The sequence below is a fragment of the Opisthorchis viverrini genome, assembly GCF_000715545.1.
Source record: "Opisthorchis viverrini unplaced genomic scaffold opera_v5_107, whole genome shotgun sequence".
Classification (NCBI taxonomy): domain Eukaryota; kingdom Metazoa; phylum Platyhelminthes; class Trematoda; order Opisthorchiida; family Opisthorchiidae; genus Opisthorchis; species Opisthorchis viverrini.
In genome coordinates, this window is record NW_008751763.1 from 1,274,241 (window position 1) to 1,287,558 (window position 13,318).

Consider the following 13,318-nt stretch of genomic DNA (forward strand, 5'->3'; position numbering starts at 1 on the left):
GAGCTGCGTACCCTGTTTCAGAAATGAACCCCCGTGCGGGATCCTCATCAAGATACGTATATATTTTATCATTCTTTCTAAACTACCTCTCAATGCTACATATCACTAAAAAAATCAATCCTGTTTATACAAACCTCAGGCGAATCACCAAACTGAACTTGCTGTGAAATAGGAAGACAGCTGCAACTTCAGACCGCCTACCCAGGATACCCTGTCTTCTTGAGGAATACAGTTCAAGAATCCTCATTGGCCAAGTTTAAAACCACATCCCGATGATGACAGTTCAGGCCAACTTCACCAAATTTGGAATTTTAATTCTGCAGTCCATCACCATTCCTCCTTTTGTCGAAATACATTCAGCTAAGTAGGATAGGAAAGTAACCAATATGCCGACTTTGGCTTATTGGAGAATATTGTGCAGAAAGTATAACGTAAGGAATCTTCTTGAAGATTCTTGAAGGTTGCCTAGAGCTCTTCAACAGCCCGAGACCGGTTCCGCCCTTCTTATTCAAGCTCATCAGGGCTATCGAAGTGTTTCCGCTAGTTTCTTTAAGAAAATATATTGCGATATTTCGAATATAGTACCAACCGTAACGCCAGGCGGCCTTGTGTAGCGCACTGAGTTGAAGAGGACCATGATAAACGGTAGATTCAGTTGGGAGTCATGTGAATCTATTTTTAAAACCAAAATGTTGTGCAAATGAATGTACTTTTCCAATACAGTAGGGCATACCTCCATAGTATTAGAGAGTCGACGAAAACTCCTGGAAAGCTTACTACCGCTTTTACCCCTCTTGAGACTCAGCTGGTGGACCAAGTTGCCGACCTAACGAATAGTGTTAAAAAATATTTTGATATCTTCCGTAACGTCTCGGCTGAACTATGAGATGGCCTTTATGCAGTATATTTAGTTGGAGAATATCATAACCGGGAGATTTAGCTGAGTCTCCCATGAAAACCCAGTCGATGTTCAAATGAGTGTATTTGTCAAAATCTGTCCGATTTGGGTTCAAGTAAAACATAAACTTGACGGAATCTTAGGTACTGCACCTACCTGATTAGCTCCAAGAAGGACGAAACCCGTCTTGGGCTGTTGAAGAGTTTTTAGCAGCCATATGCGTAGTGTGTTACGTTGCAGAATACCACGAGTGAGAAATTCGCGTGGGATTCAGCAGGGTCTGCTATCAATAACAAGAGAATTTGCAAATGAATGGCATCACGAAACACGTACGATTTGGTGTCTGACTAGGAAATATGCTTGGTGGAAATTTGGGGACTATGCTCAAATGATGGGCCCCAGAGAGAGGGAAACCAGTTGCGGGATGTTGAAAAATTTTCATCGATCGTGTAGGTAGTACGGTGAGCAAACAAACAGCGCTGCTGAAGAAGAGACACCAGGTGACAAAGTACGGTAGCTCGCCTCCACGGTCACAAAAAACATAACATAATACATTCTTACACCAATGATTTTTTACATAAATAAGTTCATCCATGCAAATTGTGACACTAAATAAACCTTTGGTGTCTTGTGAGCCTGTGCTTAGACCCTCGTCGAGAACCTATGAAGTAGTTTCAACCGCCCAAATTGGCGTCTGCTCCAAGACTTGAGGCGAAATGGGATGGAAATTGTGTGATCTCTAATGGAAAGTGTACAAAATGGTACAGTATATTTGCGAAGACGAACTGAAGTAACCTTATATCTATTTCATGCTAGATTTGCAACCTTTCTCAAAATACCCCACGCACATTTTTCACTCGTTCTCATGAGCGTATATCCGAAAAATCTGCCTTTTCTCACCACTAGAAAACAATCGACCAGCTCTTTATATATTTCGCTCACTGTTGAATTAAGAGTATATTTTCTACCGGTAGCACATCTATCTGATGTCAAATCATCAGGCACAGTACCGTTTATTTCCGCCCTTCCTGCTTTCTTTTGCTGTTCAAGGTCACCACCATGCGATAACCTTGGAAACGGGCACGTGTTTTGCGGTTGTGATAAGCGGACAAGTGTCAGTTCAGCTGAGCACTAAGAGTAGGTGTACACGATGTGAGCGGTATTCACACCATGTGTGAGAGCAGCAAAACATTCAGTCGCCGAAAATAATCAATACCTCAAAGACAATTAGCCATCCTGCCCGTTCTTAGTCTGTGTTAAGTGGTTAGAGTCGGGGAAACATCTAAGGGATCTTCATTTTGTCGTGAGACCACAGACTTTTTGATAGTTTTGACCCCCACATATTGTTTGATTCACAGTCAGTTTTTATCCAGATTGCCTGAGTAAATGTCTGGAAGTGTAGACACCTCGGGATGCAGGCACCAGATCCCTTCCCCGTTCAGCTTTATTCTTTCTTTTACAAAAAGGCTTTCAAATAAATCATGGTTGTACGGCAGTGAAGCATCGGTGTTGAACGCTGATGTCTTGCTGTTGGTGATGATTCCTGCAGCTAGTGATTCTTGCAGTGACGGAACTTTGTGCTAGTTTATCTGCTCCAGCTCGGTAACGAGATGATGGTTTGGAAATCCAGATCCTGTAGGTATGCGCTGAGGTCTCATATTCGACTTACCATGCACAATCGATCAAAACAAACCCCAAACAAAAAAGCGATATCAACGACAAATGTCTGACATTAGAAGTGCAACTGAGGTCGAATTATATCTAATCAGCCAGCATCTTTAAGCTTTTTTTCGAGGCTAAGCGAATCGTAACGAGCAACCACAACCCCCCAAGTGTAACTTTCGGGAACTTGCTCTTTGTCAAAATGGACAACTTCATGCATGGATTCATTGTTTGGGTGCATTAATTTGTGCGTCTAGGCTAGGTGTTGACACGCAGGTGCCCGGATCGGACTGCCCGAGATGCCAGTACACACACCTGCTACTACTATACTGATGAGTAAAACCCAAAAGCCACAGGCTTATGAAATGAGAAGTCGAAGTATTGTTGGCGTGAACGAAAAGACCTGATGCTTACCGGATATGAGTGCAATCAGATTCCACGTCAGACCGTTGCACGTAAATTTCACATGCAACTCGCAGCTCTTCAGTGGTAGACCTTACTAGCTGTGCTATTTATGAGTAAAATCCTCTTTTTAAGATCTGCCAAATCTCCATTTAATTCCTAGAAGCCTAAACCAAATCCCTTCCAGTAGCTGGACGATATCCACGCCATGGAAGTAGCATGAAGAATCCATTGGTGATACCGAAAAAACTGAATGTTAATCGATTAAGTAGGTATGTGGCGAATCAGGGTTTAGTTTAGGTTCAGTCAAGCTGTCTTTTGGGACACAAATTTGGATCAAATGAAGGCTATTTCAATCAAATCTTCACTCAACAAGTAATGGTAATCAATCTAGTATCCCCACTTTTCCAAGTGAAGAGGACTAATGAGTGTGGTATCGGTGGTTAATCCAAACAGAAGGCCTAAAACTCTCTTCAGCAGCATCTGCAAGGAACTGCTGAGACGCCTCAGATGCCGATAATTAGAGACTATACCATGGAGACGGTCTTGGAGCGCCAAAGAGTGAGCTGAGCCCGGGTCTTTCAACTGCATTCCAGTGAACCACGAAAGCTTCCTGACCTTGGTGTAACTGCGTACATGCTAAATTAAGTGAGAAACTAATAGAAGCGAGGTAAGTTTAGAGCCCAAAGGCTCCGAAATGTAAACGAAGCTCCTGACCGACCAAAATGATTACTAGAAACCGAACTAGAATTTTGAAACGGCGTGGTCGAATTTCCAGTGAAGAAATGCTAAGTGCAATCCGCACCCACATAACATTTTCTCCAACGGATAATGTCTTTCTTGTAAAAACACCACCTATATGGCTGCTGAAAACTCTTCGAGAGCCAACAACTGACTTCGCCCTTCTTCGGGCTCATCAGGTAGGTGTAGTCTCTAGTTCAGTCTGAGTATTCAGCAACTTCATCAGTAGTGTTCTTCACAAATGTGTACTGCAACAACTCAAACATCGTACCAACTAAAAAATAAGACGGCCTCTTCGCACCCCTCAGCTGAAGAACATCCTAAATGAGGGATTCACCTAGAGGTGACTTGAGCCTCCCGTGAGAACCAAGTCGGTGTGCAAGTGACTGTAAATCCGGGATGCTGCCTGTCTTCAAAAACAGTCTGACAAAAAGATATAAGAGCTTGAAAACTCTTCGCCAACAACTGACTTCGCCCTTCTTCGGGCTCATCAGGTAGGTGTAGTCTCTAGTTCAGTCTGAGTATTCAGCAACTTCATCAGTAGTGTTCTTCACAAATGTGTACTGCAACAACTCAAACATCGTACCAACTAAAAAATAAGACGGCCTCTTCGCACCCCTCAGCTGAAGAACATCCTAAATGAGGGATTCACCTAGAGGTGACTTGAGCCTCCCGTGAGAACCAAGTCGGTGTGCAAGTGACTGTAAATCCGGGATGCTGCCTGTCTTCAAAAACAGTCTGACAAAAAGATATAAGAGCTTGATTTGACAAGCTTGTCTCATAGACCTTCCTAAAAAGGGAGTTATTTTGGTCTCACATAAAAGCTGAACGAAAATGCTCAAACAGTGCTGTGGATTCTGCAGTTGCCAAGGCACGTCTTAGCGGAGTCCACAGTCAGAAAGCGATTAATTTTCAACTGATCCATGGTTGCTCCGAGCGTCGGCTGTCTGGAGTTCAAGTCCCTGTAGTGTCTCTGGGCCACTGGAGGGTTTACATGGGAATGAAACCCGAATCTAGTACTTCCACTTTTGGCGTGAACTCACCAAAATGTTCGCACCGGAATACGAGGAGGGCTGGTGAAAAGAGAATTGCGTGGAACAATCCTCCACCCGTCCCCAACTGTCGGGTTGATGTAGACGGTAAAGCCGTTTTTCTTGTCTTTCAACCGAACATATTAAGCTTCCAGCACAACGTGTTAGCAATCAGTATATTGTTGGTTGTATACACTTATCTGAGGTTTAAACAATGATCTCCTTGGAGCACAAAAGATCTGGTATCACTGAATAGTTAGCACACCGTTGTCTTGTCCAAAAGGCTGCGGGTTGCTTTGTGAATTATCGGGAATCGAGTTGTTTACTTTTATGCTGTTTCCTCCGCACTGTGGAGCGTATAGTATCCAAGTCAAGACTACAACACCAGTAGATGTGGCTACCTTGTTAATTAACCTGAAGCCATGACCTTTTGCTGTCTGATAGTCAAGGTCACCCGAAGACCACAGGTACTGAGAGTATCCTGTGAACAGTTTGTTGTTTTTCATCTCATGCGCACGGGTGCATGCTGGATCAGTAGGCTGCTATGAAGTGTGGAACTCTTCACTGTCAGTAAACAAGACCGTATCGGAAAGACACGTGTGTGGTTACGGTCTCCAGCCTGGACCGTCAAGGCAAGTGAGTGGAAGCAACTGAGTGACGAACGTTGAGGGGGTGGGTGGATGTGGCCTGTAGATGTTGTTGTGATGTTGATGGAAACTTCCGGTGTCCGTACGAAACTAATATATGATATTGATGACCTTTCCCTGCACAGAGTCGTACAGATTTGCCTCCGAGTTTGTTATATTTCATGGACCACCTTTTTGTTCAGAAAAATGAAGACAGTGAGGGAGCCGTCGTGGTTCCGGTTGAACCTCCGAATGGCCTCTCAAGAACACAGGAGCAGTTTTATCCAGGCTTAAGAGGTCATGATAGCACGTGATATAGTGTCATGGAGACGCCTTTTAAGCTTTGCTTAAGGGAAGTCGAACGAACTGCTAACGGATTGACCACCCTGATCAATACTTAGTCTAGAGTGTTACTGTTGCCAAAACAACACCATGTTGACTGTTTTCAAGCATATGGAAAATCGATTCCGCGTATAATGCAGGACCGATTCGGCAGGTGGTGTTCACCTTCCGGGGTGAACACATTTCTTCACATCAGATCACTCAATTAATTACTTCAAAAGCAGCTTCATGGGGACAATCATTTCAATAAGGACTGCTTATCGGTAATTCGGACAATAGGTTGCACATCACAAAGATGCCTTCGAGAGCGTACTACATGAACGACCTGTATAAAAGAACGCCGTATGAACGGTGTTCAGTATTGAAGATTAGTATCTAATTGCTAGGTCATGTTCAGTTAAATTCGATTATCTTATTCACAACGAACTGCATCTAGGTGACCACTGGTATCGAACAAGCCATCATGACGATGCTACGGCGAGCCAGTATCATAAGGCAGAAGTTGTTACAGTTCTGCTAACGCATCAGTTACCCGAGTTCGGAAGTGCTCGACATGACTGCAGTACTGACCATGACAAACCGGTCATTGTTAGAATAAGCCACAAGGCTAACATAACATATTTGTTATCTCTTTACACCACAAAGCCGTTCGTAATTCTCCTTCTAACCCTTTGCCCGCCCGATTACGACACCAAAACAACTTTGACATTTGGATTAGATTACTATTCACCTGCTTATTTCATTAAACTATCCCATAAAGTGCAACCTCCATCCGGTGGTTTACACACATGTGGTAAGTATTTTTATTAACAGCTCGTCAGGCACCTGCTCTTGTTCTGTTTGATCTCCTGGTGCCAGAGAAGACAGGCTATGATAAAAAGGTGAAACTAACTGCATGGCTGTTTCATTTTTGTTGAGAGGTATCCGAGTCACACATTCCACTGCCTTCTGCGGGATTTGAACCCTAACACTAGCTCATGATTGAAGAATTATGATTCTGTGTCCTGTCTGAGCGTAAGTCAAGCGTACTGCTCACAGCCATCCGCGCTTGACTATAGAACGGGCCCAACAGTTTGATGGTAGGTGAAGCCCACATCTCAACACCGAAATATTTACATGAAATATTGAAGTGGGTAAAATATAGCTTGCTTATTCAAAACAAACGAACCGGTTTCTTCTGGACCCACGTATTATCCCATGCATCTGGTGTTGCGCACTGTTGGGCGGCAAATTCCTATCGGAAGTCAGCCAACCATACGCAAAATCGAAGCAGACATAAACAGTCAGAATTGTCCTATGACTGATTATGAAAAAGCGCTGAACCGGATTGGTGTTTTACTGCGATCTCTTCCTGAATTTAGTATAGGATAAAAATTTTTATTCACTTTAAATGAACAGCATATGATGGTGAATAAGACTACCACTCTTCGGACTGGGCCTACCTTCTGTGTAAAAATACGCTGGACCTGGATAAGACATTCGGTTTAAGGTCATAATATTTATATAGCTACGTTAGTATGCAGACGAAGTATATACTCAACGGATTTTTCCCGACAACTGGGATTATTTACGAGAAAAAGGGTGTTTCATACAAAACAGCGGGAAGCAGATGAGCATCGATTCTTCTCCAGTCCTCTGGGCAACACGTACATTAGCTATAGTTTTATCTCAGTTCGAAAAAAACGTTTTCATGACATCAGCACACAGTGTTCGAATGAAGTTAGTTACTTTTCTTGATCAGCCAATCATGTTTTGCTCTCTACAAACATTTCCGTCTTAGTGCATGAAAGTTACTCTCGGCTCTGAATGCTAGTCAGCAGCTTGATCAAAATTTTGAATATTCCACTACAGACTTCGCCCTTTTTGGAGCTCATCGGTCAAGCCCAGTCCCGAAGTATTCATCAGTTTTATCTCCCACTTGAACACCAAACCGTGCGTACGATGTGGCAAGCACTCATTTGCATATTAACTTGGTCTTAACGGGAGACTCAGCTGTCTCTCGTTTATGATATTCTTCAACTAAATTTGCTGAAAAAGATTCACCCCATGTTTCAGATGAAGATATCAAAGCATGTTTCAAGGCTACTTATAAGTTGGCAACCAGGTCTGTCTACTAGGCCTCGAAAAGGGCGAAACAAGTAGCAAGCCATCCTAATTTCTCATCCTCCTTGTGAGTAGTATTGAAGTATGCTTGAATATAATGAATATTGTTCCAGCTGAAGCATGAGGCGATACATCCAGTGAAAGATTATTATGAGCGAGAAATTCAAGTGGATTTTATTAGAGTAGTTCATTGTATCTTGAGTTGTTTAGACAACCGTCAAATTCTTTTGATCGATCAAAGGCTCGTACATAGCACCACATTAGGGTCTGCGCAAACTACTTGCAGGCGTCTAGTGTTTCGGGACTGTTGAGTGACAAACTCCCCATAGTTTTACTGTTTTAACAAACCAGTTAAACATGGTTCCGTTGCGTTCGTATGGAGATCAAGCGTAAAAACCCTAATCTTATAAACCGAGTGGATGAAACAGTCGCCATCCACAAAAAGTGCACATACGTCACTCGACATGGGAACTCATATGTAGGTTGATGGCACGTTAATCCAGTCACTGGAAGCGATACGCGATCAGACGCATTATCAACCTCCGGGGTGCGACTATGGTCTTATCAAGCCAGAAAGCACGTACTTCTAAGGCAGCCTACACTGGGTACCGAAGTGACCTTCGGCTGCTCCAGTCAACCATTCAAGTCTGGTTGCCGTGGCATGCCAGACTGTGCTACTCGGCTGCACTTTTTAGTAGCGACAGACGAAGTTAACCAGGCACCGTATTCGGATTCGGAAAAGAATTAACCGCACGGGTGGAATAGTAAACTCCTTACCCTGGGATATGTACTGAGGTCTTAACCGGAATGTACTTTCACACATTAGCTAATATGTCATGTTTAATTTACATCCCGATAGTTCTACAAGATGCAGTGGTGGAAATTTGCCGCATAAGGGATTTTCTTCAAACATCTTAACTTTCGTGAAAAGCGCATACAGAAACAGTCAAATTGTCGTTTGTTGATCGATGCATCCGCCCATGTTAACGGCAATGGGAGAAAAAACTGTTCCTCGCTAAGGCGAAATAACGGTGGTGGTGGGGATGCACAGTAATTCTGCGGTGTGAGACTTGCACCCAAGTCTTATGGGCGTTTCACTGATAAGCTCAAGTGAAGTGTCAGTATCCCCTATTGAGGAGACGTACAGGCACAAAAAGTTCAGATGCTGCAGAATCAACCCTGATCTCAACACGGCTGATGTGAGCGCGCAGCGGACTCGGGAAGCTTGAACCGAAAAAAAGAGGAATCGGCGGAAACAAATCTTGTGGCGTGGTAGTAAACACCATAGTATTGGAGGCGTGATTCCTACCCTATTTGGACAGAAAAACAGAAAAAGAAAATGACAGCTAAGGTCATCTTGAAGTAAACAGCGCGTCTAAAGTTTGGACCAGTGCAGAAGTGCGGATGATTCACTCACCTTGTCTTGGTGTAATGCGCCCTTTTTCGAAAGATGCTTAGACAGTGGCACACAGGCTCTACTGGGGCCGAAGCCTGTTACAATGAGAAAACCTCATTTTGGACCTTGATTCAGCCGCGATAAGTGGTCCAGTCAGGGGCTTTTCGGAAGAACAAGGTAGGTAGTGCTCCAATGCACGGCTTGCTCGGTGCTTTCGGGGTTCGGGCATACTTTGTCGAGGTGACTGATTTATGTCTGTTCGGGGCTTGGCAGTGCTCCGAAATCCCGTCTGCTCTAGCAGGGTTGTTCCACTTATCCCTTCAGACTGGATTGAGTAAATTGAGGCACGGTGGGCCTGCAGCGCTCGCTACGATGTGCGCGAAAAAAATACCGCTGATCTGCAGTAAGGCTTTAAATTAGGGCAATCGGAATATCTATGATTACTGTAACCCGTACAGACTTGGGAATACGAAAAAGGAAGGAACTAATGCGCCACATGAAATCGATACCCAACCGCCTAAAGGGTTTGCTCATCATCATCATTGTCAGCTGTAATAACAGCACACTCGTCGTACAGTGGTTGTAGCTGCCGCAGTTTCGTTCACCAAGGATTTGGGGGCTGGGGGGGGGTAGATAGCTGCGCATTGGGTGTGGGAGCTGATAAATTGGTGCATAAATCCAGCACTGTCAGTGGGCTGTCAAGTGGGGTGGGTTGGAAAAGGAGCTAAGAATTGAAGGCAATAGCTCTGATGCACGAACGCCATTGAGGGCTTGACTGGGCCATGTCTGACAATGTCTCTAGCCATTGATGTGGCCCGTCTCGGGGTCCCCATCCAGGAAGACGGCAATTACCAGCGCAGCTGAGTTTACTGGTAATGGCTTTTATACCCGCTGCCAAGCCATTGTTTGACCACGTCTAGTTCTCCCAGCCTTCACCAGATACCCAACCGCCTAAAGGGTTTGCTCATCATCATCATTGTCAGCTGTAATAACAGCACACTCGTCGTACAGTGGTTGTAGCTGCCGCAGTTTCGTTCACCAAGGATTTGGGGGCTGGGGGGGGGTAGATAGCTGCGCATTGGGTGTGGGAGCTGATAAATTGGTGCATAAATCCAGCACTGTCAGTGGGCTGTCAAGTGGGGTGGGTTGGAAAAGGAGCTAAGAATTGAAGGCAATAGCTCTGATGCACGAACGCCATTGAGGGCTTGACTGGGCCATGTCTGACAATGTCTCTAGCCATTGATGTGGCCCGTCTCGGGGTCCCCATCCAGGAAGACGGCAATTACCAGCGCAGCTGAGTTTACTGGTAATGGCTTTTATACTCGCTGCCAAGCCATTGTTTGACCACGTCTAGTTCTCACAGCCTTCACCACTGTAATGAACCCAGATCAGCGCGAAATATGTTGTCATCATCAAAAGTGAGACTGTTTTCCTTAATTTAACGTCAGCCAGTAAAATTGTGGTTTCAAATTTTAAGACCGTTTAGGATGATATAGCGGCTCTACGGTGACTGACTGATCGAGTTACGCACCCGTGATGAAACACACTGTGAAGGCAAGAATTTCGTTTGAAAGATTGGCACGATAACTTTTGACTAGGCTGACTAGAACCGTGATGTTTCACGGACCCCAACTTTAGTTCTATGGACGTGATAGTCATTGGCTATGGATCAGCTGGTGGTTGACCTGTATGCTGAGCTTGATAATCGGCTTGCAAACTTTTCGTCAGCACACAAGGAGACATCGTTATTGTCCGGTCAGGTTGGTCTGGTTGAAAATTACCCGATTTTCTCCCAATAACATTATTACATAAATGACTCAAAGGAAGAATAAAACTAAACCGATGAATGAAGCTTTCTTCCGAGAAGTACATTCAAAGAGCTAGTCAATGCGTAACCACGTGATGCGGCTTCTCTGATTGAAGGATGAGCAGCGCTATTAACGGATTCACGGAGCGATACGCGGGACTGAAGCATTCGCCCAAGCTTCCCGGGCCGGGTTTGTTTTTAACGTTCAGCGGCCTCCGTTCACCTGAAAGATACGAGCGAAAAAAGGTGTAAGACTGCTCTTATGTTCGCAGTGTGCAAGGGTAAGCTTGCCAGCGCGAGGACTCAGAAAAGCGTCTAAAAGTGCTTTGAAACTGGGTACTAGGTGCACCGCCTTAAGCTTATGGAGTAGCAAGACGTGTGAGACTGTCGAATGCTTTTGAGACATCAGAAAATAGTGCATCCAATGTGAGTCCTTCGTCCTTAGCTGTTCATAAATTAGAGCATGTTCGTCAGACAAGAACGGTTTGGGAGGAACCCGTGTTGCACTGGGGATACCAGGTTGCTGGTACGCCTCAGAATGCGTGCGGTTTGCTAGTGAGGTTTATTGGCCTGAAGCTGCCAGGCGATTGTCGGCCACCAGTTTTGCTTTCTTCCAAGGAGAGAGAAGGTTTTTTTCGTCGAGCGACTGACGAAACACCAGGTGGAAATGCTTTGCCAGTGTGAGCGACGTTTTCCTCAACATGTTTTGAGGAACCTCGTCTGGCAGAAGGGGTTTGTGTTGTGCAAGAGTTGACGAATGTTCTCCTAAGTGAAGACCAAGTAACTTAGAGGTTGTTCGCAGTTACATCTTGACAAGATTGGATGTGACGAGGTCGCTGGGGCCAAACAGAGGCCTGCATAGTGTTCTCCGTAGACTTCAGATACCTCTATTCGGTCACTTAAGGGTTCCCCGTTTCTGTCCCTCAAGGAGACGGTTGGCTGATTTTTCCGGCGGCGTCTCATGTCCTTAAATAGCACATTTTTTGTTTTTCTGGGCAAATTCCAGTATCGTGGCCTGTTTTCGTCTGTTTAATTGGCGGATTTCTGATTTACAGAGATTCCCCTTTTTACAAAATGCTAGCTCGCCTTCTGTGTCACCTGTAGTCATCTTTCCGAAAAATAATTGGGGTTTTTTTTCAAGAAGACGTCAAATCCTTTTAGGTAGTTTTTGTCAATCCGACCGTGCAATGGTTTTTGGGACGAACGTCATGTCAGCCTCATGAATTGTTAGGAAAATGGTCCTGTATAACCCTTCCACTGAAGCTGGTCCCAGTTTTAACTGTTCAAGGGAGTTACTCATTTCTAGGGAGTCTGCATGGCAGAAGTTCCGTGTGCACGTCTGTGCCTCTGGACTTCCGACCCAGTAGCAGATGAAATCAAATGTCAGCACACAGCGATCACTATGTCTCAATGGAGATTTAATTAAGACTTAATCAACGAAGTATCTTTCATTGCCCATAATCAAAACCAGCAGGGATGGTAGTTGACCAGCGCAGTATCTGGTGGGTCCGACGATATGTTGAGTCCAAGCGTTCTGTTGAACGACTTCGGTCAGCTCCGATACAAAGCCTCCACTAGACCCTGTGCACTGGAGTTCTATCCAGGAGGCCTTTGGAGTGTTAAAATCACCTATCAGCAGATGTGTGAAGTGGTAGCTGGATTTGAGTTGCTCATGTGTTTGTATGGGGAACTGGTTATCTTCCGGTGGACTCGAAGGACAACGGTAGACCACGCCGAGATGAGAACTCGTCCCACACAGCGGGACTTGAATACACAGTGTGTCACAAGAGGGTGTAGGAGTGGTGTCGCAAATAACAATCGGGATGGGCGGGGCCGCATGTAAGTATAAACCTATCTCACCTTACCTACAGCGTTTCCAGTCAGCTCGGAAAATGGAGTAGCCGCCTATCAATAACTCCGCGTCAGAGGCATCAGGTGTGAGCCAGGTCTCTGTAGGGGCGATCATGGACGGCTGTTTAAGGCAAGCTGTTTAGTATCGCAAAGTTTGTTGAAAAACTGAGACAGTTTGTGGATAAGCACTTCAACACTATCTCTGATGCGTCCAAAGGTGGGTTCAGAGAGGTTAGCAGATTTAATGAGTGTACGCCGTGTTTGAGTCCAAGGTTTCGAGGGGCCCTCTACGGCGTACTCGTCTGCTTCCTGCCTTAGTTTTCCCGAGAACTGTCCTTTGTTTGTAGGGAAGTTTTCGCCCCTCGAGAATCTGTTTTGCGTGGGGCTTTTGCCTCTAATGGACGTAGTTTTCCCTCGTCGTTGAAAATTTTAATGACTGCTACGTGTAGCGTGTGCAAT

The 13,318-nt window shown here is 44.9% G+C and overlaps 1 protein-coding gene across 1 annotated transcript; it reads right to left on the reverse strand.

Annotated features, from left to right (window-relative positions):
• Positions 1-2,256: 2,256 nt before the first annotated feature.
• Positions 2,257-9,846, reverse strand: T265_05600 (hypothetical protein; the record flags this gene model as incomplete). The annotated part of the gene is made up of 3 exons (XM_009170652.1): positions 2,257-2,478; positions 8,951-9,115; positions 9,646-9,846. The coding sequence occupies 3 exons, from the start codon at positions 9,844-9,846 to the stop codon at positions 2,257-2,259; spliced, it is 588 nt and encodes a 195-aa protein (XP_009168916.1).
• Positions 9,847-13,318: the final 3,472 nt, after the last annotated feature.